This window comes from Nelumbo lutea, chromosome 2 (assembly GCF_056320005.1).
Source record: "Nelumbo lutea isolate HS-2025 chromosome 2, American lotus-T2T, whole genome shotgun sequence".
Classification (NCBI taxonomy): domain Eukaryota; kingdom Viridiplantae; phylum Streptophyta; class Magnoliopsida; order Proteales; family Nelumbonaceae; genus Nelumbo; species Nelumbo lutea.
In genome coordinates, this window is record NC_142685.1 from 16,510,027 (window position 1) to 16,535,599 (window position 25,573).

A 25,573-nucleotide genomic window follows, 5' to 3' on the forward strand; every position below is an offset into this window, starting at 1 on the left:
AGATACAGAACTGTTTTATGAAAAAATAGTGTTTTTTTTTTTTTGGAAAAGTTGCTGCGAGGTAGAAAGTTTTTTCAACTAATATTATCATTTTCTGTTTGTAATCAATGCTCTATATCTATTTTCAACATTAGTACCTATTATAGAAAGTTCAAATCACTATTACATCTAGTCTTCAGTGGCAACAATGAGCTGCAATATGAGAAATCGTCAAATTTGGCATTGCTCTAAACCATGCATTTTCGATTTCCAAAACGTGACTTAGAGCAATGTTTTTTATAGAAAAAACGGTTCCAAATATATTGGTGTTTCATGGAGCACCCATTTTCTAGAGGAACGGTAATAACATCGGTAAAGATGGTTGGGCTGTTGAACAGAGCTGTGGTGAGTAAGAAGGTACACTAAAAGGGGAAGGCTTCCTTAGGTGCTGCTTTAATTTGTAGGCAGAGTTGAAAAAAATCATCTGGAGCTCACTATGATTGTGGACTGAATTCAGAAGGGTTGATGTTATCTGTTCCATTCCTCTGATCTTTCTGCTACCATAGATAGGAGAATATATGCTGCAAAATCTGCCTAATTTTCACACAAATTTAGCGATCCAATGGGTTGTTCCCAGCCTAGGGTTCCTCAGAGCATCAACCATTCCTTCAGTTTTTCTTCAATTTCTGGGTTGAAATATATAATTACTTTGAATTCTTATCAATTTTAGTAATTTCTACTTTTTCGTTGAAATATATTTCTTTTAATTTTTACCAACTTGTTTTTGTTCTGCAATTTTTTTGGACAAATTAATGATTCTCCCACCTCCCAATTTTGTCAATGTTTGTAAGACATGTGGGGAATCTGACACAATTCATGGGGTAGGTGGGCGATAAGTGGGGGTTTTACAAAATAAATAAATAAATAAAAATTTTTGAGGTGAGATAGACTATAATTTTCACATTTTTATCAATTTGTATTTTTTTTCTATAAGCTTTTGCGTTTTTTCTACAAATTTATTATTTTCCATGTTTTTATTATTTTTTGTGCGTTTTTAATATTTTTATTCTTTTTATTTGACTGAGATGTTTGTGTTTTCTTAATATTTGCATGGGGTTAGTGTAGTGGGCCATATGTGTGGGTTAGGGTGGGTCAGGATCAAGGTGGGTTGTGACCCACTAACACCAAATTAATATGGGTGGGTTAGTACGCAACCCACATCAACCCAACTCAATCCATCCATTTGCCACCCTTAGGTGTGGAATGGTTCCTATATGTCTTTAGATTCTTTTGTTTTTTCTTTTTATTTTTTCTTTGGGTCGTCGCTGGCAAGCTGATGAGATTTATATAACTTTTGATTCCCATTGATTAGGAAATCTATGTTCTTTTTTTCGATTTATGACGGTCGGGTCTACAGAAATTTTCTTGGATATCTCCTAGGCAGGGGGGGAAGTTGATAATACTTGGGTGGGACAAAATTACCTCTTTTAATAATAGATTTTTATTCTTAAAATGGTTTTTTTATGTATCTAAAAAATAAAAGAGATGGATAAATGCACTTACCCAAATTAGTGTTTCTTAAAAATATTTATCTAAATAAGTATAGGTAAATTTACCCAAATTATACTAAAGCAATAGTAGGTATAACGTAAGAATGAGATCTGGGTTCTGTAGAACAAACTAATCTCGCCAATAAATGAATTCCTGTTGCTCTATTATAGTTAACAGTCAGGTTTGGAAATTGGATCACCCAGTGAGCACTGAGTGTGTAGATGGGTAGGTGGGCTGGAGATGGTGCCAGGTATGGGCCCACAACTGAGTATAAGCCACTAGTGAGGTGGGTGTTGGACTCTAGGTGGGCAATAGAATGAATATATGGACAAGAGTGTACAAGTTAGTCTTGTTTAAATGGGAAGGTATGTAGGAGGGTGTCCCCCTCCTACACTACAAAGGAATTATGAATTCCACAAAAAGGGCCAAGACTCCAGGAATATAATTTTCATTTTTCATATTGGTGTGGTGAGTGTGGATGAAGCCACCACTACTTGCCTTGGCTCCATTTTTTCCACCCAAATCACTAATTCAGTCGTGCTTAATTAAACAACAAACACCAATTAATTAGTACTTGAATCCTTTCTTTTGTTTCTTTGCTTCTGTGACTCAGTTTGGAAGGAATACAAATACAAATGTGTAGAGTGGAAAATCCTATATTTTGTATTGTTTTTATGTATTTGTACTGTAGATATTTGTATTTATTCTTTTTTCCAAATTGAACCTTTGTTTTTTCTTTCATTTTTTTTCTTTTTCCTATGAAATTTATTGAGTTGCATGTGCATTTACACTTAAGAGAAAGAGAATGGACTAAAGTTTTTCCTTTTTGTGTGGGATGATTTTTTTTTTTTTTTTTGAGAATTTAGAGACTCTCTTGTACTTTGGGCTTGGGGCAAGGCCCGCTATGTCTTCCCCTGTATCTTTTTTATAATGATTTGCTTTTAATACAATTTTAAAGTTGCTGCTCCTTCACTTAGAGTTAAGTTTGAGGCTAAAAAAAGAGAGAAAGAATGGACTAAAGTTTTTAGAATTGCCGTCTTAACGTGAGGATGTCTTTCATTATTTATTTAGCTACTTTTTCGAAAATAATAATAATAATAATAATAATAATAATAATAATAATATAAAACAAGGTGTTATACCAACTACATCCACCCAAGTTCTGTTTTGGCTTCCTTACCTCATCTTAAATCCTGAGCTAGCAACTAGCGTTACATCATATTATATCATTCGTGAATAGGTGGTTTAACCACAACAATAAAGATATGGTCTAGTCTATAGAATATAGGGTCAATGAGGCTTGGGACCCGACTTGTGGATATATGAGAAATCAAATGACTGATCCAGATCATCCATCAAGTAGAGCATCCTCAGATGACATGAGTCATCAAATATTGATACATCAGCGTATATTGGAGTTTCTATCAAATCAAATGACATAAGTCATTCAAATCTTCATCTTCAAGACAAAAGGATGGCTTAGAATGATGGCAAGAAATTTGTATAAAACAGAAAATGTACCTGGTGGAATTGTATCCAAGGGCCTGCTTTTAAGTTCCTCATCATGCTCTAGTTTGATTTGGGGCAAATTTCAAGACATATTAAATCCAAGCTATGTGTCTAGCACCTAATTTTTTTTTTTTGAAAAAAAAATGTATATATGATATTTTTTTATATTGGGATATAAATATTTTCAGTAAATTATTAAAAAAAAAAGGTTATTCAATGTGATCTCTTCAATGTAGCATTTAATTTAAACATGTCTCTTAAGTGTATGAATTCGTAAGGTAAACCCCAACTTCAGGCCCAAATTTTGAGTATGAGCATAGGCTAGAGAGGACTCTACTAGAAGGTTTATGTTAAAGAAGAAGAAGCATTACTGGGGATAATCACTATTAACAAATTTGAAATGCTTTACTAGAAAAACTAGTTCATATTATTTTCAAAGGAGAGAACCTGATTTCTTGAGCAAATCACAATCTAATTGGACAATTATAATTTCTAAAAATTGGGACATGCAAGGGAATTTTTTAATTTAGTGCCCAGAATCTGCATGTTATTTTGAATTGATTTTTGAAATCCAAGCAAAAATTCCAGTGTAATCAGACCACCATATTCATCTTTTTTTTAGCTTGGAAAATTATGATAAGGCAGGTCCATTAACAGGCCCATGCATATATCGATGCATGGATGATGCCACAGAGCCCATTTGCAAGAATCTGTGATGGGCCTTCCCGTATAAGAATTTAAGTTAATAGTGTGGGCCGTGGTCATGCAACACAGTTGAATTTTTAAGGCATTAAAAACGGTCTTTTTCTGAATCAATTGAAAGTAAGTATATGTTTGGCACCGGTGCTGCCAACGTGTGAGTTCTTAGCACCATTTTCTAAAAAATAGTGTCTTTTTTTTGTTGTTTGGAATCGTTGATGTTAGATAGGATGTTTTGTGAAGCAACGTCAATTTTTTCTGTTTGATATCAATGCTTCAGAAAACGTTTTTAGCAGTGATACCCATTATCCAGCACCACATCACTGCCACTTCACGTCCCTGTTGGCAGAAACAAGCTGCAGCTCTAGGAAACACCAAATACGGTGTTGCTCCAAGCCACGCCTGGCTTCTTGATTACTAAGGCGTAGCTTGGATCACCATTTCTTTTATGGAGAAACGGTTCCCAACATACGTCTGTTTTCTGGAGAAACGGCAATGATGCCAAACAGACGCTAAATAGATCATGTGATAATTTCAATATGATTGGTTGAAATTTGGGGTTCGACTATGATATGGAAAAGATATGATATCTCCAAAACAACTGATTAATAAATTATAATCATAAACATGATAGCAAATAATACGTTTTTTTTTTTCAAAATTCATAAGTAGATTTTGATTGATTAAAACTCTTTTCATACCATATCTTTCTCGCAATTTTATATTATAAATTGACCAAATAAAACGGTTATAATCAAATATATTGCACTGGATCCATCGATAAAATATGTATGCTCTCTATAAAGTTTTATAGTAAATGAGTTCAGTAAATTCTCGCCGAGCCCAAACAAATCCTTCGTTAACATGCTACTTATTCCCGGATGATGCAGATGCACATAAATTTTAAATAGAGACAACAAGATCTGAAATTCGATTATACTATGGATGGAGCAGGAGCGGGAGAAGCAAAGTCCGTCAAGGAATCAATCAATGGAGCATCTCCATTACTGAGAAGTTCGATCATTTCACGATGCAGGTTGTTACGTTGTGCCTCACATATATCCGGCAAAAATACACCTATTCATATATTGAAAATAAAATAATAAAAGCATTAGATATACAATTTTGCTTGTATTGTATGTATGTATGGTTGGTCCAAAAACACTATCAAAGGTTTTTCCTTCAAGTCTTTTATTTATTTTTTTTAGGTAGGAATTCCTTTGCAGAGAACAATCAGATCCTTTTTCATCTTTTATTTTTTTCTGTAATTTTCTTTTTTCTTTTTAATTTTTATTAAGGTCATTTACTAAAATACCCCTTATAGTTTCTTGATTTAACTAAAACTTACCTTATAGTTTGGGTTTTACTAAAACATCCCTATATTTTACGATCTAATTATTTAATTGACCCTCCATTAAATGACAGTTTTGACCTTGATTTCCATTTGAATAAAATTAATCAAATAAAAAATATCATCTTTTCCCTAATAAGTGTCAAGGTACTCTGAATTAAACAAACATTTTTTAATTAAATAGGCTGCAAACAATAGGGAGTACTGTTTTAGTAAAATGAAAATTATAAGCAATTTTAATTAAATATGTGAAACTATAGAGGTGTTCTAATAAATGACCATTTTTATTACTTTTAAATGCATTTAATAATTTATTCAGGTGACATCTGCCATTAATTATTTGCTTAGAATCAAAGCAAAGAAATCATAACTGATACTTAACAACTCTTTCTTCTCACCCCCTCCCCCTTCTTTTTTTTTTAATTTATTTTATTATTTCTTTGCTTTGAGGATATTGGTATTTGTTAAGTTTGGAGGAAAAGAATAAGTGTTCTCAATCAGCCGCTAGTTGGCGTTGTTGGACTATCACAGAGACCTCAGATCTTTAAATCACAAGAATAGAAAGAATAAACGAGTTTTTTTTTTAATATTTTTTTCTGCAAATACAGAGGAGCTATGGGTTGTTGAATCCTGTACTCTTGTGATATAAAGGTCCCTGACAGCCAAGCATTAATTTGGCCTTTCTTTTAGGGAATTAGTTAAATTAATTTGTAAGAGAACTTAATAAAATCAAGGACATGAAATCTGATGTGTTCATTCTCCTACATGAAGGAATAAAATAAAGAAAAGAATGCATGGGACAATTTTTCCTAGTGGAAGTGTTTATTTTATTTAATTGTTTTCTTCTTTTTATTGGCTGTTTTCTTAAGGTAACGAAAAGTAGTAAAGTAGTGTTTGAGGGTACCTTCTCCTGCAGCCAAATTGAAGTAGAGGTCGACGATGTTGGGGCAGTTATCATAGCAGCCAATAGAGCAAAGCTGAGCAGTGAATTGTGATTCAAGGAGGGCATCCGACGAAATGCCGACGGAGTTCCTATCCAACCCACAAGCCTGGATGCACTCATCCGTCTCAATCCAACCAGCCATATTCTCCACGCTCACGTTGGATGTCCTGCATTGATATTCTACGTTTCCGTCCTGTGCCGCGTACGTCTCCAATGTGCATCTCTGTCCGGAGGATGATATGGAGAAGGCGCAGATGTTTTTCGGCAATTCCTCACATACAATCCCTTCGCCTAAACATCTCAAACACCATGCATGCATCATTCACAATTAATGAGAGAGAGAAAAAACAAAAAGAATATTTTGTAATCAAATAAAAACTATATATATTAATAGAAGATTGAGAAAGGCTTTCAAGTAAAGCTAGATTACGTACCTACACCTCCATGGACATAGGTTGCGAGAGCAAACAAGAAGGTCAATATATTTTCGGAGGCAGAAGCCATGAATGGATCGATCAAAGAAAACTGGTATTCGTTTGGGTTTGTTCTCTGTGTTCGATCGAGAGATGATGAATGAATGGAGGTGAGAAATGAACGTATGCGAAGGGGACGAGGGTGGTGCTGATAGAAATATAACGAAACAGATCGGACCGCCACCTACTCGGGGTCAGGGCTCTGTCTCTTAACACCAAGGGAGATATATTCCAATTTTCCAAGTACCAACGAGACTCGGCCTCTAAATTTGGGCAGGCGTTGCACGGTTGGACGTCCTTTTCTGGATGCCGTCCCCTATGGCGGAGCTGAGCTCACGCGCACCCTCGGTGCTGTAACAAGTAACAACTTGAGACGTGTTCGGATCAAGGTCCCAACTTTGAATCAATCGTGGGACTTGGGGATGGGGATCAGATATTATTCCCAATCCTGCCATGATCATCGCAATCCAACGGTTGATTCGGAGGTAGTATGTATATATGGAATTTACAATACGCACTAATCTACGCAATCTTCGTTCGTGTGCAGCAAGAGTGCAAAACAAATAGGTGGAAGGTGATGGATCAACGTGTCAACCAGAACCGGAAAAGTAGAGTGGTTTCTGGAGACTGGTAAGTTAGTTGACCTCTCAATTGGACACAATTGACCGCTCAGCCAACGGCCCGACGTGTCTATTTATTACACTTCTTTCTCAGCGTAAAACATAAGCTTATAGAGAAATTGTTGAGCCAAAACAAAATGCGTATTAACTAATATTAGACCGGGAGGATTCCGCTCCCTCACAAGTAGTAACATGTGTAAACAATCTACAGTACTGGCTAGGCTGTTTGAACCAGTTGAAGGGTCCCATAGCGCAACTACAATGACCCATACATGCAAGGTTAACAACTTTACCCTAGTGGGGCAGACTCACCCATTGGAGTGCAAATTGGGCGGCCTGAGTTGGGTTTATGGTCAACCCTGGCCTAACCAAATCATGAGCCCGAGGTTAAGTCCATTCTTTCCAACCTGGGCCCAATCCATCCATCTTGAAATTTGATGCATTTGAGGTTGGCCCCAGGCAGCACTCAGATTTGTTAATGAACCCATTTAAAAATTTGACACACCTGTATGCATTTATTCAAATATGTATGCAAATTTGTAAATATACATTTATATAGTCAAGCCAACTCAGGTTGAAATAAAGTCGAACTGAGTTCAGGCTATCTAATGGTTAGGCCCAGGCCCAACCAAAAAATTAAGAAAACAAACAAATGGGCTTGGATTGGACCCGCCCAAGTTAAATCTCTACGCACCCCGACGAGGCGACGACTAAAAGACAAACCATCTTATCACTTATTAGGAGGTTGTTTAGCTGTAGCATATCCTTTTACGCCCCCTAGCGTGTGAGTGGGGGTTTTGAGTTGCGCACCAACTGAACTTGGACTGTTGGACAGGCACAGACACAGCTAGTGGTGGCTCCTAACTTGAAAGAATAATGCCTTTTCAAAAAAACAAAAAAAAAAGAAGAAAGAAAAGAAAGAATAATGCCTTTTGACTTATTCACACCGCAACGGTATACTGAGAATGTTCTAGATATAACTTCCTTTATCCATTCTTTTCGTCTGACTCAATTAAAGCTGATAAAGCCAGACCCGCGTAAAAGGACTATATTTCGTTTCCTGGGCCAGGTTGGGCCTGAGCCTAGATCAAGCCCCTAATGCAAGATGAAATGCCCGGCCCATTCCATGACCCCTAGCGCCCAGTCCATTAGAAATCTGAAATCAACCTGAAGCAGGGATTTAGAGCAAGTCTTATCTTATAGACTTATAATAACTAGTTAAAATCTCTAGTTTAAAAAATTCTCAAGATATGGAAATATCCTCGATGTAGACATGTGGAATGTGGAGCAAGGCTTTGAACAATTCAGGCGTGTTTACAAAGGTTGTTCTGTGCTTTTTCCCCTTGAATGAGGGAATCATGAACATGTGGACGAATCATAATACCATGGGGAATTATGAAGGCAACATTTATATATGCTAGTGTATGACATACGTGGTCTACATTTACATGAGTGATTTAAACAAAACTGCTGCAAAAAAGTGATTTATTTTGCCACTTGTCAACATGAGAGGGTAAAGTGGAAATGCATGGAACCATTTCTGGGTTCACTACTTGAGCACAACATAGAAGATCCCTATGAGGTATTCATTCCCTGCGACTGTGTTGTGTTGGGACCAGTGTGGAAGTGGAGGTGCAAGAGAAAATGAAGCGACCAACGCCCCATGTTTCTAGGATTTTAATATTTGGGTTCATTTCAACAGCAGATCCAGATTCAACAACTGATATATTGTAATTCTGATCCCCCTTTTATCTCTATTTTTCAAACACAGCTTAAATGTCAAGGTCGACTAGTATGTTGGCTAGCATTATTAATAAAACAGCTAAACAACATCTAGGATTTAAAAGAGGCCACTTTGGGCCAGGACAAGATCAACCTGATCTAAATATTTTCTAAAGAGTTATGAATTGGAGTCAGGCCCTAAGTTGGGGTAATTTACTTGGTCTAAGGCTATATAACCTAGTTTGGTTTAGGCATTATGGATTTGGGATGGCCCTTGTTCATGTAAACTTCAAAGAGGAACCGTATAAGTTTTTCTTTTTTTAGGTGGCTTCTACTCTCGTATTTTTTAGAGAGGAAAAACTCTGGCTGTTGGGGGCCTTTTGAGAAAGTTTTTGGGTTGGGCACGTTAGCATGAGAGTGGGCAGAGAAGCCCACTAGATTCCACATGGCAACTTGTTTTTGGACCGTATAGAGTTTGGCTTCAGTCAGGACACACCCTACGCGCACAGCCAACAGAAAAGGCTGTTGGCCCCAGGTTCTCAATTCAACTCCAGACTAGACCGAGCTACACTTGCCATTTTACTTATACCTCCAAGAGATTTCGTTGGTTGTGCTTGTGCAATGAGCACCAGTGATATTTTTACTTGCAAGAGTTTTCATCGATTTGCCTTCATAAAAAAAAAAAAAAGTGTAACGTCAATAAACTTCTCCCAGTAAAGGAGGATCACAAAATGGAACATACAAAGGAGGAAGGAGGATAAGTGGGGGCCCATTAGAATAGAAAATCTTCGCCAGCCTCACAGACGCTACCTAGCTTCAGAATTGGAAAAGAGAGAAAAACATTAATTGAAACTCGGACGAGGACTCGTAGCTAGCTCACAAGAAAAAAAAAATCAGGAAAGAGAACGATAGGGTAGTCATGGTTGCAGCAATCTCAGCAACGTGGTCTCAACTCCTTTTCTCAAGCTCTCGTTCTTCTATCTCTCGTCTCTCTCCTTTCCATTTATGTGTTTCCGAGGCTAAGAAGCTCTTTGCATGTCCCGCCACCAGCAAAAGTCATGGCTGCACCGGGGGATCCACAGCCGGAATCCGGTGCTCGGCTGTTGGAACTGAACCTGCCACAGAGACAAAGAAGAGAGGCGGATACGAAATTCAAACATTAACCAGCTGGTTATTGAAACAGGAACAAACAGGGAACATAGACGCGGAACTCACGATTGTTATCTCTAGCATCTCCATGGCGTGTAAGCAAATAGCGGCGCTAGTGCAGAGGGCTAGCATTTCGAACTTGACAGGAGTCCAGGGTGCCGTTAACGTGTAAGGCGAAGACCAGAAGAAGCTCGACGTCGTCTCCAACGAGGTTCGTAACTCGTAGCTGTGATTTGTGAATGCGTAATCAGAAACCACAAGAAATTACTACCATAAGTAGAACTAACAAACCGTCCTTTGTATTCCATCTAAGTGGCAAAACCAGACAAAGAATAACGCTAGAAGATTGATCGATAGGAGGATACGTAACAGTCAGAACCAGTAGAGAAATAACCATCCTTAATTTGCAGTTGATTGGCCATTAATTTCCTGTTTTCCTTCTTTCTAAGATTATTCTGTTGCCAAGTGTCAACGCGTCTCCTGTTCAATTATTAACATTTGTTTGGTCATTATCGGACAATGGCAAGGAGATTAGGAGTTCACTTTTGGCTCCTTTCGAAAAGGGAGAAAATCCTCCGTTTCACGGTGATAGTAAAACCACATCACTAGTGTTACGATGAAATTTCTAAATTTCTTCTAAAACAAGGGAGACCTGGCTCTGTTATCCACTGTCAAAAACAGGATTTCCTAGCAGAAGTTTTCTTACTAGCGACGATGCTGTATGGGGGACCCATTTATATCATTGACCATTCTCTGTTGTTTTTAATTATTCAGGTGTTCTCTAATTGCTTGAAATCAAGCGGGAGAACGGGGATTATAGCATCAGAGGAAGAGGACGTGCCGGTTGCGGTGGAAGAAAGTTACACCGGCAACTACATTGTCGTATTCGACCCTCTCGACGGATCTTCCAACATCGACGCCGCTGTTTCAACTGGTTCCATCTTCGGCATTTACAGCCCCAACGATGAATGCCTCGCCGACGCCGGTGATGACTCCACGGTTCATACATCTCTCTCCGATATATCACTTGTTAATTTGCATATATATATAACTTTAAGTTAAATTCTCATTTTGACACGTGGCAACAATGCAGCTGGACCAAGTGGAGCAGAGGTGTGTGGTGAGTGTATGCCAACCTGGCAGTAACCTATTGGCAGCAGGGTACTGTATGTACTCGAGCTCGGTGATATTCGTGCTATCGATCGGAAAGGGAGTGTTCGCGTTCACACTGGACCCCATGTACGGGGAGTTCGTTCTAACCCAAGAGAACATCCAGATACCAAAATCGGGGAAGATCTACGCGTTCAACGAAGGGAACTACCAGCTGTGGGATGATAAACTGAAGAAGTATATCGATGACTTAAAGGATCCGGGTCCCACCGGCAAGCCCTACTCCGCCCGATACATCGGCAGCCTCGTCGGCGATTTCCACCGGACGCTTCTCTACGGTGGAATCTACGGATACCCAAGAGACAAGAAGAGCAAGAATGGGAAACTAAGGCTACTGTACGAGTGCGCACCCATGAGCTTTATAGTGGAACAAGCTGGTGGCAAAGGATCAGATGGTCACCAGAGAATACTCGATATTGAACCAGTCGAGGTAACCAACTAACTTAACTACCTAATTAACTAACATTTTGTTTTTGCATGTGCTTATCATTTTATCAATACAATCTCCTTCAAAGTTCAAGTACGAAGCAAGAGCAAATTGACTTGCAGGTCAATTTGGTTATTGACCATATATAGTGTAACTTTGGTGAATTATATAGTTACCAAGATCATATCATTTTTAATCACGATGGTTTCTGGTTTGCTTTGGCAGATTCATCAGCGTGTTCCGCTTTACATTGGAAGCCTAGAAGAAGTTGAGAAGTTAGAGAAGTTTTTGGCTTGATTTGATAATGTCCTCAAAACTTAAGACAGATAATCCTTATTTTGATCATGAAAAGGCTTATCAAGTTTTTGATTGGCTAGATAAGCTTAATAACTTAGAAGAGGCTTATCAAGTTATTATTTATTTATTTATTTTGTATGTATCATATCTTATCATGTAATCTCATATCCAATATACTTCCTATACATTTCCTCCAATTTATTATTCGGTCATGAAAAAAGAGTATAGATTTTAATTTTACAAAATTTATTAACAACTTTCTATCAATATGAATGATTTCAGATTAGTTACCAACACACAGGTGCCAACTGTCCCAACTAGCCATGGCTTTTCCAGGAGATATTCTCAATGTGTGTCTGCAGTGGCCTTTGTTGGTAGCAGATCCCTACCGAATATGGACATGATATAATGCTTTATAATTGCAGAATTATTATAAGAATATCTCGAATAAGATGATTTCAACAGTCAGATGATTCAAAGGGTATGGTTTCTTCTCTCTGCATCGGATTCTCTCAATCAAAATAAATCGGCTAATTAAATCTTAAAAATCATAATATATTAATTGAAAAGCGTAACTAGAGAGCTGAAACATAGCCTTCATATCTGCGAAGAACAAGTTACATCAATCTAAAATCTCTGTTTAAATAATGAAATTTTAAAAGTTGAAGACTAACTCGAGTCTAAAGGAACACTCGATGGTGCTGATAATCTTAAGATTAATGATCAAAATTTTTGTGACAAAACCAAAAGAAAAGAAAATGACAAGAAATTGAGAACGTGGCTTAGCATTTTGCTTGGATTTTAAAAACGACCCGGAGACCGAATCGGTCAGGGGTTCAGTTATTGGGCCAAATGGTCTGAATGGTCGGTCTGTTCAAACAAAAAATAAAAAAATAAAAAATGATCAAAACCGTTTGGACGATTAACCGTTCAGGTCAGCAGTTTACTGATCAAAATCAATGGTTTTAAACAAATTTCTAATTTTGGGGAAAACCGAAACCAATCACCTGACTTTTTCCAATCCGACTGTCCGATCCGATGGATTTTGAAAACCATGAAATTTTATGTATACATTCACAAAAAGATCCTTGTGAAATTCACATCGAATACAGCCCTAACAAACAAAATCATCGAATTAGGGTTTTCGAAGTTTTTCATCGGAATACAGTTGAGAATACAAAAAGTAGATTAAATACCAAAAATTTCGATATGCAGACCGGAACTCACCCCTTTGCCGTTGTTTTAATGTTAAGATGAGATTTTTAAACCATCTACTTTTCCTATGAATGCAGCGCAAAAAAAAATGTATCTGATACCAACAAAATGCTACCAATCCTGTCCCAACAAACCACTGCAGCCTCACATTGGAAACATCTCTTTATCATGCATGCCGAGATGTTCCCGATGGCCCGTTGGGACCCTGTTAGAATCTTCTATTGGTAGTTGATCTGAACTCCTACTTGTATTGTTTTAATTTTTACATTTCACTAAAAGCATTTTGGAACCAAAAACAAATAGGAGGTTGATTGTTTCGATTGGTTTGTATTGTTAATTGAGTTGGGATTTTCTGCCAATAAAATACATTCTAATTCTCTACTAATTTTATCTAATACCACACATCTTATCATGAGACTGGAACTGGAATCAGGCTGATAGAGGGTTGGAACGTGTTTTATTGACAAGTGATCGGCCTCTTGTTAATTTGCTTTAAATATGGGTAAATCATGGTTTTTAAAACCGAACTGGTGACCGAAACAGTTCGGTTATCGGTTCAAACAGTCCAAATGGTTAATCGGTCGGTTCAGCGGTTTGTTGACCAAAATCAACTGTTTTGGGGAAAAAAGCAGTTCAGGCAGAAAATGGAACTGATCAAGTGACCGGTTCCTGGTTTTTCCGGTTCGGCCATCAGGTCCGGTCCAGTTTTGAAAATCATAGGGTAAATTACAAGGAATTACCCTATATTTTGGACAATGTTTTCAATACCAGATTAGACTGGAAGGCCAGATTGGAAAAACAAAAAACCGGTCACCTGATCTGTTTCATTTTACCCCAAAACCATCTTTTGACCAAAAACCATTGATTTAGTCAACAAACCGCTGACTCGAGTGTTCGGACGATTTGTTCAATTCAAAAGTCGGACCGTTAGACCAAAAAACGGAACTTGAAAATCAGGTTCGATTTTAAAAACCTTGATTTTGGGAATGATGACACTTATGTCCTGAGCTCTCACTTCCGAGTCTCGACAACCTACCCAATACTTTTAGATTCCAACGCTCCGCTCCCTCTCTCTTAGCAGGTCTCATGGTAAGGTTAAATTTATCAAAATGCCCATTCAAAATATAGGGTACTCTGTATTTTACCTTTTTCCATTTTTTTATCCAATAAAAACAAAAATAAGAAAAACACTCTGCAACCATTCCTATAAACCCCGAGGCCAAGACCAACCTGGTTTCTCCAAGGTTACAGTATTAGAAATTGAAAAGTCAGTTACAGGAGACCTCTGCCGCTGCACTAGTTATTGGCCCATTAGCTGATGTTTGCAAAAGCTTTGTAGCTGATGTTGATTTAGGGGACCTGGGCCTCAACTGTTTTTGGAGAAAGGATGAGAATAAAGATGAGATATTGAGTAAATTACCCTTCTACGGCCATGGTACTGAAATATGTTCCTTTCCTAAGCTTTTGAAAAGGGAACTTAAGTCCAAATTAGTTTTTGATTTCAATGAGTATTATTGGTACAGTGCTACCAGTATTGAGGAACTTCAGTCTATTGAAAACTGAAGATGGAAACCCGGTAAAACTTGCTGTTGGTAAGGAGCAAAGGAAAGGGGTAGGTTACTATAATAAGGAATTAAGACTCATTTAAAAAAATTACAAATACAAATATATACGATGTAAATATATATAAAATATATGATTTTGCACTCTATATATTTGTATTTATACCCCTTCCAAACTGAGCCTAAACCATTACATTGGGATAGCCCTAAAAGTTGCTAATTAGGTCGCTGAAGTGAGCACTAGAGATGTGCACGTCACCTGTTTGAATAAAGACATTCTGTTAATGTTGTCTTCCCGTTAACCGGGTGAATATGGTTCACCCAGTCAGAAAAAGACAAAAATGATTTAAAATTCTCATTTTGAATCATTCGAATTCCCCTTCCCCTATTTTTTCAATAGACTCCTAGCCCTAGATCAAGAGGCCACCGGCGATTCCGAATACAACTGAACTCCGGCGTGGCAAGAATCAACTGGTGGTAATAAATAACCGGTGATGAGCATCTGTTCGTTTGAGAGAACGAAGTTACTATTTGAATCTTCAAACTGCAAAGATTTTGCTTGCAAGTATCTTCTAAGAATAGTCTCCACCTCCACCATGGAATAACAGAATTAATTCTTTCTACACAAGGGGAAGAAACAAACTAATGATCCATTTTTCAGCAGGGGAAATGATGTATCTGATTCCATTAACAAGAAACAAAGAAAGAAAGAATGTTCTTTCTTCATCAACTTCTTGAAAATTGTACACAGAGACAAGATGATTTTATTCTGCTGAAAGTTGAAATTACATCATCAAATGATAAGGGCCATTATACACAAACTGATAAACGCCAGTGGTTTCGGGTATTAATTTCTCAACTCCACGAAATCAAAATAATAACAAACTAATGATCCCTGTGCAACCGTCACGTGGGCTACCAGAGTAATCGGCCAGGATTCCTTGCAAGAGCGGCTAGAGCTTCCCTTGCTCGTGCAAGCTCACCACATCTTAGGCTCCTCCGATGTATTTCCCCTTTCAAGAGCACCCAAGGGGCACCGAGTCCGAGGGCCTAGAGGGATCCGTGGACTATTGAGGCAGAGGGTTTGAGGAGCGCAGGATGTACTGCAGACGAGGACTGGTGAAGTCTGCTTGAGGTTGGCTGAGGTCGGAAGGGGCCGAGTACTTGCGAGGAAGGGAATATCAGAGGCTCTGGATGATAATCCGATGTGGGGATTCCAATAGTTAAGTTAATGAGGATATAGCAAAGAAGGCGGACACGGCCCAAGGAGCTTGGACGAGATTGCCAAAAAGTTAGAGAAAAAGAGGGTTTGGAGAAAATGAAAAATCTGGCCCCTTATCTTGGGAAAATCATGCCCTACTTGTACTTGAGGTCAATTAAAGGGAGATGGATGCGGACAGTTAGGATGTGATCCGGCCGTGGGTGGGTGGTCATCCCAACCCACCGTGCGTAATTACACCATTGGTCTCGCGCTGGATACTGACTTCTACCCTGCCAAATGCTCTGTTTGGTTTTGCCCTTAACCACGTGTCAGTGTGTCAAATACCTGTTGTCTTTTTTTGACAGGGTGAACCGTATTCACCCGCTTAAGAGGAAAACTAAACAACATAAACATTAACAGAAGTGGCTTCATTCAAATAGGTCACGTGCACGCCTACTGTTGGTGGGTATACGCTCACCCTAAATCGATGGGTTCACTGGATTTGTTCTCTCAATTTGCTGGTTGATGTTTAACCTTGACTTATTCGATAATTTTGCTGGATAGAACTTAAAAAAACTTAACAATCACTATACCAGAAATTGAAAATAGGGTGAAAAGGACTTCAAATGGCGCGTGGGTTCGAGAAAGTAAGGCAAAATGGTGTGAATGGTTGTTGTACTTAGAAGATTGCAGAAATTTAGCGACGGACAAAAACGCAAAGGAATAGATGCGAAAGATAGATGGGACGTGAGAGGCATGAAATAGTTGAAGAGATGATCCAAATTACACAAGTGTAGAACAATAAAAGAAAATAAAAAGAAAGAAAGTAAACCAACCTGGAATCTTAAGGCAAAGATTTAATAGAATAATATTCAACAAAGAGCCCAACTAATCGCAGTAAACACAGATAGGTCCTAATGGAATCAACACCATTAGGTTCCTCTAAGAGTTGTCAGTTATTATAGATGGAGTTAGCACCTTCATAAGTTGGAGTCACAAACTTCATTCAATTCATTCATCATCTCAAAATAGTCTTAATTTACAAAAGTATACATTGATGAGTATTCAATCCTCTTTGTGATTTAAAATATAATTACCTTCATAAAAGGATGTAACTAAACCAGAAAAAAAAATTTAAAGGTAAATTGCTGAAACCTCCCCTTAAGTGTCTGACTATTGTTGAAATCTCCCTTAAACTTTTTACTATAGTTGTAAGTAGATCCTTTCTATTAGAATTTTCAAAATAAAAGCATGAAATATCTAAAATACCTATGCGATTACTATTAAGGTTGGTTTCTATAATATAAAAAAAAAGCAATACATGAATAATAAATATTTTTATTAAAAGTAACTGTATGGGTATTTTAGACACTTTTATGACTTTTTTTAGAAGATTCTATCGGAAGGAATTTACTTACAAGTATGTCAAAAAATTCAAGAAAATGATTGCAATTATCAAACTTGAGGGAAGTTTCAACAATTTACCAAAATTTAATATATCTTTTCAATTTTTTATGGATATGATGTCAAATTAAATATTTAATTGATAGAATTCGCATGAACCTCAAATCTTTGATTGAGATCGAGAATTTATAGGGGCCCAATTTTAGTGGGCCATAAGCCCATAACTGTTGAAATGGACCCAATGCACGGGCTTCGACCCATAGTCTTGAGATTAGATCTTTTTCTTAGTCTGTTCCTTTTCTCCATCACATCTCCCCAGATTGAAAGAGTTCCACTCTATCGAGTGTAAGGATGGTGATGAAGGAAGATTTGGCCCGACCTCACAGTTATGCGATACGTGGCAAAAGCAACAGCTCGGCACAAAAGCAAGCCTAAGGCGCAAGCACCAAGGGGAGAAACCAACGGTTCGAACTCCCTACTAGGGGCCTGAACTCACCTTACCCCAAACCAGAAAGTAATCTGAACTGGCCTGCCTTGTAACAGCTCGGGATACCCCTCGCCGAACTGACCTGCCTTGTAACAGCTCGGGATACACCTCGCCGAACTGGCCTACCTTGTAACAGTTCGGGATGTACCTCGCCGAACTGGCCTACAACAGCTCGGGATACCCCTCGCCGAACTGACCTGCCCTATACATACCTCCGAACTCAAGACTTCGCCTCGCTCATCACTCCACCACATCACCTTCAGGGCACCAAAATCAAACAAACCGTACTATGCCTGACACTCAGGAAGTCATTACCCGAGGGCGCCGCACTTGACTGACTTGGGATTTGACGCCTGACGGCCGCACTCTAAACGGCCACCTACCACCGCCTCCTGACACCGCCATCTCCAGTTGGAGAGACGGTTAGGCAGTGACGGTTCCGTCCCAACAAAAAGGACGACGGTTGAATTGACAGACGCAAGGGTAATCATACCCGACCTGAAAAGGGCCTCGGAGCAAGTGCGCGAAGTGATTATAAAAGCCCCCTGCCCCCAACAAACAAGGTATGTGAACTTTGCATTATCTGGTCTACACTTCGCCTTTGAGAGATTACTGACTTGAGCTTCGGAGCTATCCCACCGGGTTCCCCCCGGAGTTCTCCCATCTTTCCCATTTCAGGCTCCCCGATGCTCCAGCCCAGAGGCGAGTTCGTTGACAGCTAAGACCGGCTGGTTTGCGCTCCATCAATTGGCGCCGTCTGTGGGAAAGCTTCCAAAAGCCTCCCTCTAAATCTCTTTTACCTACCCTTCTTTCAAAAACTCCAACACCCACTCCAACACCGAAATGGCCTCCTCCAACAGTGCTGGACGTGGAACCGAAACAGCCACTACCGGAGAACAACTTCATGTTCCGACAGTGTGCATTGGGCAGTTCACCATCCCCCTTTCAGTGGATGGGATCCCAAGTCTGAATGTGCCACAGGCGGTGGCACCTTTGAACACTCCCTCGCTGAACATTCCCCTTCCACCCCCCATCAAAACGAACTTCGCGGAACCAACTGCTGTCCCACTAGCAGCCCACCAAAACCAATTAGATGACCTCATGCAATGCATGCGGGCAATGCAGGCCCAAATGCAGCAATTCCAGCAGCACCAACTCCAGCAACACCAGGTGTTGCACCACCTCTCCCAACACCATTATCAACAACAGTTCCCTCAGCTACCCTTGAACCAACCACTGCTTCCACCCCAGCACCCTGTTTCAAAGCCAGTCAAGGCCTCCCCTCAAAGTGGACGACCTCACCAAGGAGAGGCTTCCCGACCACAGAACCCCCCTAATATCCAAGCCTCATCCCCGGGCTGAAAGCAAAGAAAGATCACCCCCGCCTCGCAGCCCGCGAGTGGGTCAAGAACCTCGCCAACAAAGTCACCTCGGCCCTCCAAGCCCGAGTTCCCACTCACGGAGAACCGCTTCAACGCCTTAGCAGCAGGCCAGCATTCCGGGCCCATCGAGCTCGGTAACACGGAGGCAAGCAGCACCAGCACCAGGCCCACTCAAAGAAGGCACCGGTGAAGTCGCCGAACTGCTACCCGCATGCTACCCAAGCTCAGAGGCAAGGAAGAAACGAGCTCGGGCGAGGTAAAAACCGTCCCCATTCTCTCAGTTCCTTCCCCCCTTTCAACAGAACTTTTGGCAGTCCCCTTGCCTAGAGATTTCAAACTCCCTTCTCTGGACAAGTATGATGGGTCCTTTGACCCCAACGACCACGTCGATGCGTTTCAGTCGCAAATGCACATCGCTAGGGCAAGTGAGTCGTGCATGTGTGTGGCCTTCACCGCCACCTTCAGAGGGGTGGTCCGCACCTAGTACCAGAACCTAGCTTCCGGGTCAATAAGAAGCTGGCCCCAGTTCGTGCAGATCTTCACTGCGCACTTTGTTACCTGCAAAAGGTGTCCCAGAACCGAGGAAAATATCTTCAGGGTAATCCAAAGAGAGGGAGAACCCATCCGGAGCTACATCAGACGGTTCAATGAGGCATGCTTGCAGATCTCTCGGTTAGACCCTGCGGTACAGCTCGCAGCGGCCAAAAGAGGGGTGACGCACAAAGAGTTCAAGTGGCACATGGTGGCCAGCCAGCCAACAACCGTGGCCGACTTCCTCAAGCTCGCGGACAAGTTTATGAGAACAGAGGAAGAGATAAACCAGAGAAATGAAGGCGGGGTTGAAAAAAGAAAAAGAGAAGGCGAGCCTCCAACCCCAGCGACAGAAGAGGCCAGAACCGAGAGGCGAAGCCAAGCCAGCCGTCCCGAGCCCCCTTAGCAGTTCGAACGGATTACACGCCATTGAACACAAGGCGGACCGAGATCCTGATGACGATCAAGGACGCCCCTTACGTAAAGTGGCCACCTCGCCTGAAGAGCAACCCCAACGAGAGGAACGAAAATTTATATTGTAGTTTTCATAAAGATCACGGTCATAGCATCGAGCAATGTAATAATCTCCGCGACGAGATAGAAGGACTCATCCATCGCGGGTACTTAAGAAATTTTGTACATTATGACAATAGTAATAAAGCAGGTCGGCAAGGGGAACACGGGAAGGATGTCCCCGAGCCGAGCAACAGACCGACCGAAGCCTTGCAGCGACCTCCCCCAGAAGAAAGGCCAGACCGGGGTACCATCCATGTGATAGTGGGCAGTTAGGTGATGGCAGGATGCACTTCGGCGACAGCAAGGACGTCATTTTGCAAAGCAGCCCGAGAGGAGAAGAACCCTCCCAAGAGGCCGAAGAAGGAAGAACCGATCTTTTTTACAGAAGATGACGTGCGAGGTGTTCACTACCTGGTGGACTCAGGTAGTTCGGCGGACATCCTATTCAAATCGGTGTTCGACCAATTGCAGTTGCAGAAAAGCGATTTGAAACCCGCTCACACTCCTCTGGTAGGCTTCAGCGGAGAGGAAGTCAGGCCCTTGGGAAAAATAACAGTACCTGTGGAAGTCGGCACATGGCCATGCGCAGTAAGACTCAACCACGATTTCCTGGTGGTCGCAACCCCCTCCCCATACAATGCCATAATAGGGCGACCAATTTCGCATATTCTACGTGTGGTGGTCTCCACCTATTACCTGGCAATGAAGTTCCCCACGGGCTATGGTGTGGGGGTAGCGCGGGGCGACCAACTTGAGTCCCGCAAGTGCTATGTTGCCGCCCTAAAGGGAAAAACCAAGGTAGCCAACAATCTCGAACTAGAGCAACCTGCAGAGCAGGGCGAGGAACGAGCTTCGCCCACTGAGGAAACAGTCGCAGTCCCGGCCTCGGCTACAGATCCGGCGCGAACACTACAAATCGGTGCCTTCGTCAACGAGCCTTTGCGAACTGAACTAGTGAGTTTCTTACTCCAAATTTTAGATATTTTTGCATGGTCCGTGGCAGATATGCCCGGTATTGACCCTGGTCTTATAACTCACAAGCTTAACACTGACCCAATAGTCAGACCCATTAGACAAAAGAAACACAACTTACCCCCGGAGCGCTGGAGGGCGGTCGACGAAGAAGTCAAAAAGCTCTTCGCAGCGGACTTCATAAGGGAAGTTCATTACCCGAGCTGGGTAGCCAACCCAGTGCTGGTGAAAAAAGCCAACGGCAAGTGAAACATGTGCGTCTACACCGACCTGAACCGAGCTTGCCCAAAAGACTGATTCCCCCTGCTCCGAATTGACTGCCTGGTGGACACAACCTCGGGGCACGAGCTGCTAAGCTTCCTGGACGCCTACTCAGGCTACAACCAGATCAAGATGGACTAGTCCGACCAAGAAAAAACCAGCTTCATTACCGAGTTCGGCCTGTACTATTACAAGGTCATGCCCTTCGGGCTAAAGAATGCTGGTGCGACCTTTCAAAGACTTGTAAATAAACTTTTTCGGCCTTTGATTGGCACGAAAATCAAATGTTATGTAGACAACATGGTCGTCAAAACACAGTTTTCACGAGAATTAATAAAAGACTTGGATTCTGTCTTCCAAATCCTGCATCAATATAACATGAGACTAAACCCAAACAAGTGTGTCTTCGGTGTCACCTCGGGTAAGTTTCTAGGATACATTGTCAATCGGCGCGGTATTGAGGCCAACCCGGACAAAATAAAGGCCATCCTTGATATGAGACCTCCTAGGAAAGTAAAAGAAGTTCAAAGGCTAAACGGCCGCATAGCCGCTCTGAGCTGCTTCATGTCCACGTCGGCAGACCGTTGCCTACCTTTCTTCAAGGCAATCAAAGGCAAAGGGTTCGAATGGACCCGAGATTGCCAGCTCGCGTTCGATGAGCTAAAAACTTACCCCGCCACCGTACCAACCTTAGCCAGACCCAAGGAGGGCGAGGTCTTAGAATCGTACCTCTCGACGAGCGACAAAGTGGTCAGTTCGGTATTTGTAAAACAAGTAGATCGGGTCCAGCGGCCCGTCTATTATGTTAGTAAAATTTTGTAGGGAGTAGAAACAAGGTACCCGCAGATAGAAAAAATTGCCTATGCACTGGTGATATCAGCTCGGAAACTCCGCCCGTACTTCCAAGCTCACACCATCGTCGTCTTAACCGACAAACCCCTAAGACAAGTCTTGCTGAAGCCTGAGGTCTCCGGTAGGCTGACGAAGTGGGCCATCGAACTCAGTGAGTACGATCTCCAGTACAAACCACGGACCACAATTAAGGCCCAAGCTTTGGCAGATTTTATCGCCAAGTGCATTTTCAGCCACGAAGTCCTATAGGTTGAGCCCGAGGTCCCCAGTTCAGGCGAACCCAGAGCTCCCGAGCCAATAGAGTTTGAACCCCGTGAAGTAGTAGCCAGTGTAGCATCTCTCCTGGTCAGGTGAAACGCTAACGGGGATGAGGAGCCCTGGATCCTTCACGTGTATGGTTCCTCGAACAAGCAAGGCAGTGGGGCTGGAATAGTCTTATGCGGCCCGGGCGGCACAAAATTAGAATACGCACTACGCTTCGAGTTCGCGGCATTCAACAACGAGACAGAGTATAAAGCACTGATAGCCGAGCTGAACCTAGCGCAAAAGGTAAAGGCAAAGCACTTAGTCATCTGCAGCGATTCTCAGCTCGTGGTCAACCAAGTTACGGGCGAGTATGAAGCACGCGATCTCTCCATGATCACATATTTGGCGAAAGTAAAAGAGGCCCTGCTCAACTTCTAGTCATACTTCATCAGGCAAATCCTGAGGTCAGAGAACATTGAGGCCGACACTCTGTCCCGGTTAGCCAGCACAAGTCACAACAACATGAGAACCGTGTACATAGAGGATTTACCTCGGCCTAGTATTCTCGGGGGGGGGGGGGGGGGCAGAGGAGGTCACTCCCGTCCTCAAAGCAAAACCGAGCTGGATCAACCCACTCGCGAGCTTCTTGATAGACGGAACCCTCCCTGCAGAACGCAATGCGGCCAAGAGGGTGCAGTGCCCGGCAGCCAAATATGTCATAATAGACGAACAGTTATACCGACGGTCCTACACGCTCCCCTACTTGCGTTTCCTGCAACCTGCTGAAGCTGAGTTCGTACTCCGCGACACTCATGAAGGTCTGTGCGGCAGACACTTGGGGGGGTAGAGCACTCGCCCAAAAAGCACTTCGACAAGGATATTACGGGCCAATGATGAAGGCAGAAGCTGTCGAGCTCGTCAGAAAATGCAACAAGTGTTAGAAGCACGCCAATATCCACCATCAGCCTGCTTCCGACCTCAAATACCTCGCCAGCCCGTGGCCCTTTGCACAATGGGGCATCGACCTCCTGGGGCCATTTCCGCCAGCAACAGGTGGAAGAAAATTCCTAGTTGTTGCAGTAGATTACTTCACGAAGTGGATAGAAGTTGAACCACTGGCAATTGTTACGGCCCGAAACATACAGAACTTCTTTTGGAAGAACATAGTATGTCGTTTCGGGTTACCTCGGGTACTAATTTTCGACAATGGAAAGCAGTTCGAGGATATCAAGTTCCAAGAATGGTGCTAGGACATGGGGATTCGGCGAAACTTCACATTAGTCGCGCACCCGCAGGCAAATGGTCAGACAGAAGTAATGAACAGAGCTATCCTGTGCGGACTGAAAGCACGTCTAGATCAAGCTAAGGGATTGTGGGCCGAAGAGCTACCAAGTGTCTTATGGGCTCACCGAACTACAGAAATAACCGCCACGGGAGAAACTCCCTTCAACCTCACCTACGGCACTGAAGCAGTGATCCCGGCGGAAATCGAAGTACCAACATTGCGACTAGAAATATACAACGATCGAACAAACGGAGAGGAATTACGTACCAACCTTGACCTACTTGACGAGGTAAGGGACCTCGCGCACATCCGAACAGTGGCCTACTAGCAGTAGGTAGCTCGCTACTACAATGGCAGAGTAAAGCAACGAAGCTTCCGAGTCGACAACCTGGTCCTTCGTAAGATTATGGTGCCCGAACCCAGCGTGGGCAAACTTGGACCAAACTGGGAAGGGCCCTACAAAGTAAAGAGAGCGCTCGGGGGGGCATACGAGCTCGAAACCTTAGAAGGCAAACAAGTACCTCAAGCATGGAACATCATGAATTTATGGCGATACTACCTATAAACCGCCAAGTGAAGTGGACGAAATCGCTATAAGGTCCTATGGGCCACGATGCAAAGCCAAGAGGAACATCGGCGTAAACAAGCAAAGAAAAGTCGGGCATATTATCAGCTCGGCAAAAAATCAGTTCGTTTCAAAAGCCTTAGCAGCAAAACAGGTCGCAGAAGTATAATAACCCGGACAAGAAACAGTGGCATATTATCAATTCGACAAAGAATCAGTTCGGGAAAAGGAACACTTCGGCGTCAACACGCTCCTGAACTCCCCTTGAGCTCCCGAGCCCGAGGGCCCAACTCGCGTATGAGCGGACCTAGAGTGAGTAGGAGCACTGGAATATGCAGGAGCACCCGTATGAGTGGTCTCAGCGTAAGGCGCCCCGGTAGTTTCATACATCGGCGGAGTCACCTTGAGCTCCCTCGGTAGATCCGCCGGCGTGTGGCCTGGAACTTGAGGCTCCTCATCCGGGGGTAGCTCGGTACGAGTTCGCTTGGCGACCCGCTTCCTCCTCTTCATGCCCTGGAACAGGCGCCACCCACGAGTTCTCTTCGCATCCCTCACAACTGTAGAAGTAGTCCCGCTTCCATGCCGGGACCTTATTAGGAAGATCATGCAGAAGCTTAAATCCCGGGCGAGGAGAAAGGTAATACGCCCGTCTTCCCCCAGGAAGAGAACCCGCTTGTCTCTTAAGCATCAAGATGGAGGAGAATATCTCCAAGTCTAAAGGGAAATTCTGCTCGCAGAAAAGGGAGATTGTCCCCACTAGGTTCCGAATAGAGTTCGGGTGAAGCTGGCCAATGGTAACGCCAAAGTGGTTTATGACTTCGACTAAAAGGGGGTGGAAAGGCAGTCGCAGCCCCGCGGCGAGCTGCTCTCGAAAAATCACGATTTCATCAAGACCATGTTCCCATGGAAAACTACCCGCGGGAATGAAATATGTATACCCCCCCAGGCAGATTGTAAGACATGAGTATAGATTGGAGCCCCCCAGGCGTCATGGTTGAGGGACCAAACCTATCTAGCATCCGACCTCGGCGAGAGGTAGACGCCAAACTGCCCGAAGCGGCTTGGCCTACGGGTTCATAGTCATCCTCAAGTTCCATCTCGGGATCACTATGGAAGTCGGGGGATACGGCTCGGTTTGTAGAACCTACATCAGTCCTACTTGAAGAGTCATCTGAGCCATCAAAGCTAGACATCGAGGAAAATA

The 25,573-nt window shown here is 42.2% G+C and overlaps 1 protein-coding gene and 1 pseudogene across 2 annotated transcripts; one reads left to right on the plus strand and one right to left on the minus strand.

Moving 5' to 3' along the window:
- Positions 1–4,515: 4,515 nt before the first annotated feature.
- On the minus strand, positions 4,516–6,914 carry LOC148868844 (uncharacterized). The gene is made up of 3 exons (XM_088970499.1): positions 6,467–6,914; positions 5,994–6,323; positions 4,516–4,815 (listed from the first exon to the last, which is right to left on the minus strand). The coding sequence occupies exons 1-3, from the start codon at positions 6,534–6,536 to the stop codon at positions 4,673–4,675; spliced, it is 543 nt and encodes a 180-aa protein (XP_088826625.1). The 5' UTR covers positions 6,537–6,914; the 3' UTR covers positions 4,516–4,672.
- A 2,852-nt stretch (positions 6,915–9,766) lies between these two features.
- Positions 9,767–12,068, plus strand: LOC148868845 (fructose-1,6-bisphosphatase, chloroplastic-like; annotated as a pseudogene). Its single transcript, XR_016107958.1, has 4 exons — positions 9,767–10,207; positions 10,771–10,995; positions 11,090–11,596; positions 11,819–12,068. The product of XR_016107958.1 is annotated as a fructose-1,6-bisphosphatase, chloroplastic-like (transcript).
- The last annotated feature ends 13,505 nt before the right edge of the window (positions 12,069–25,573 follow it).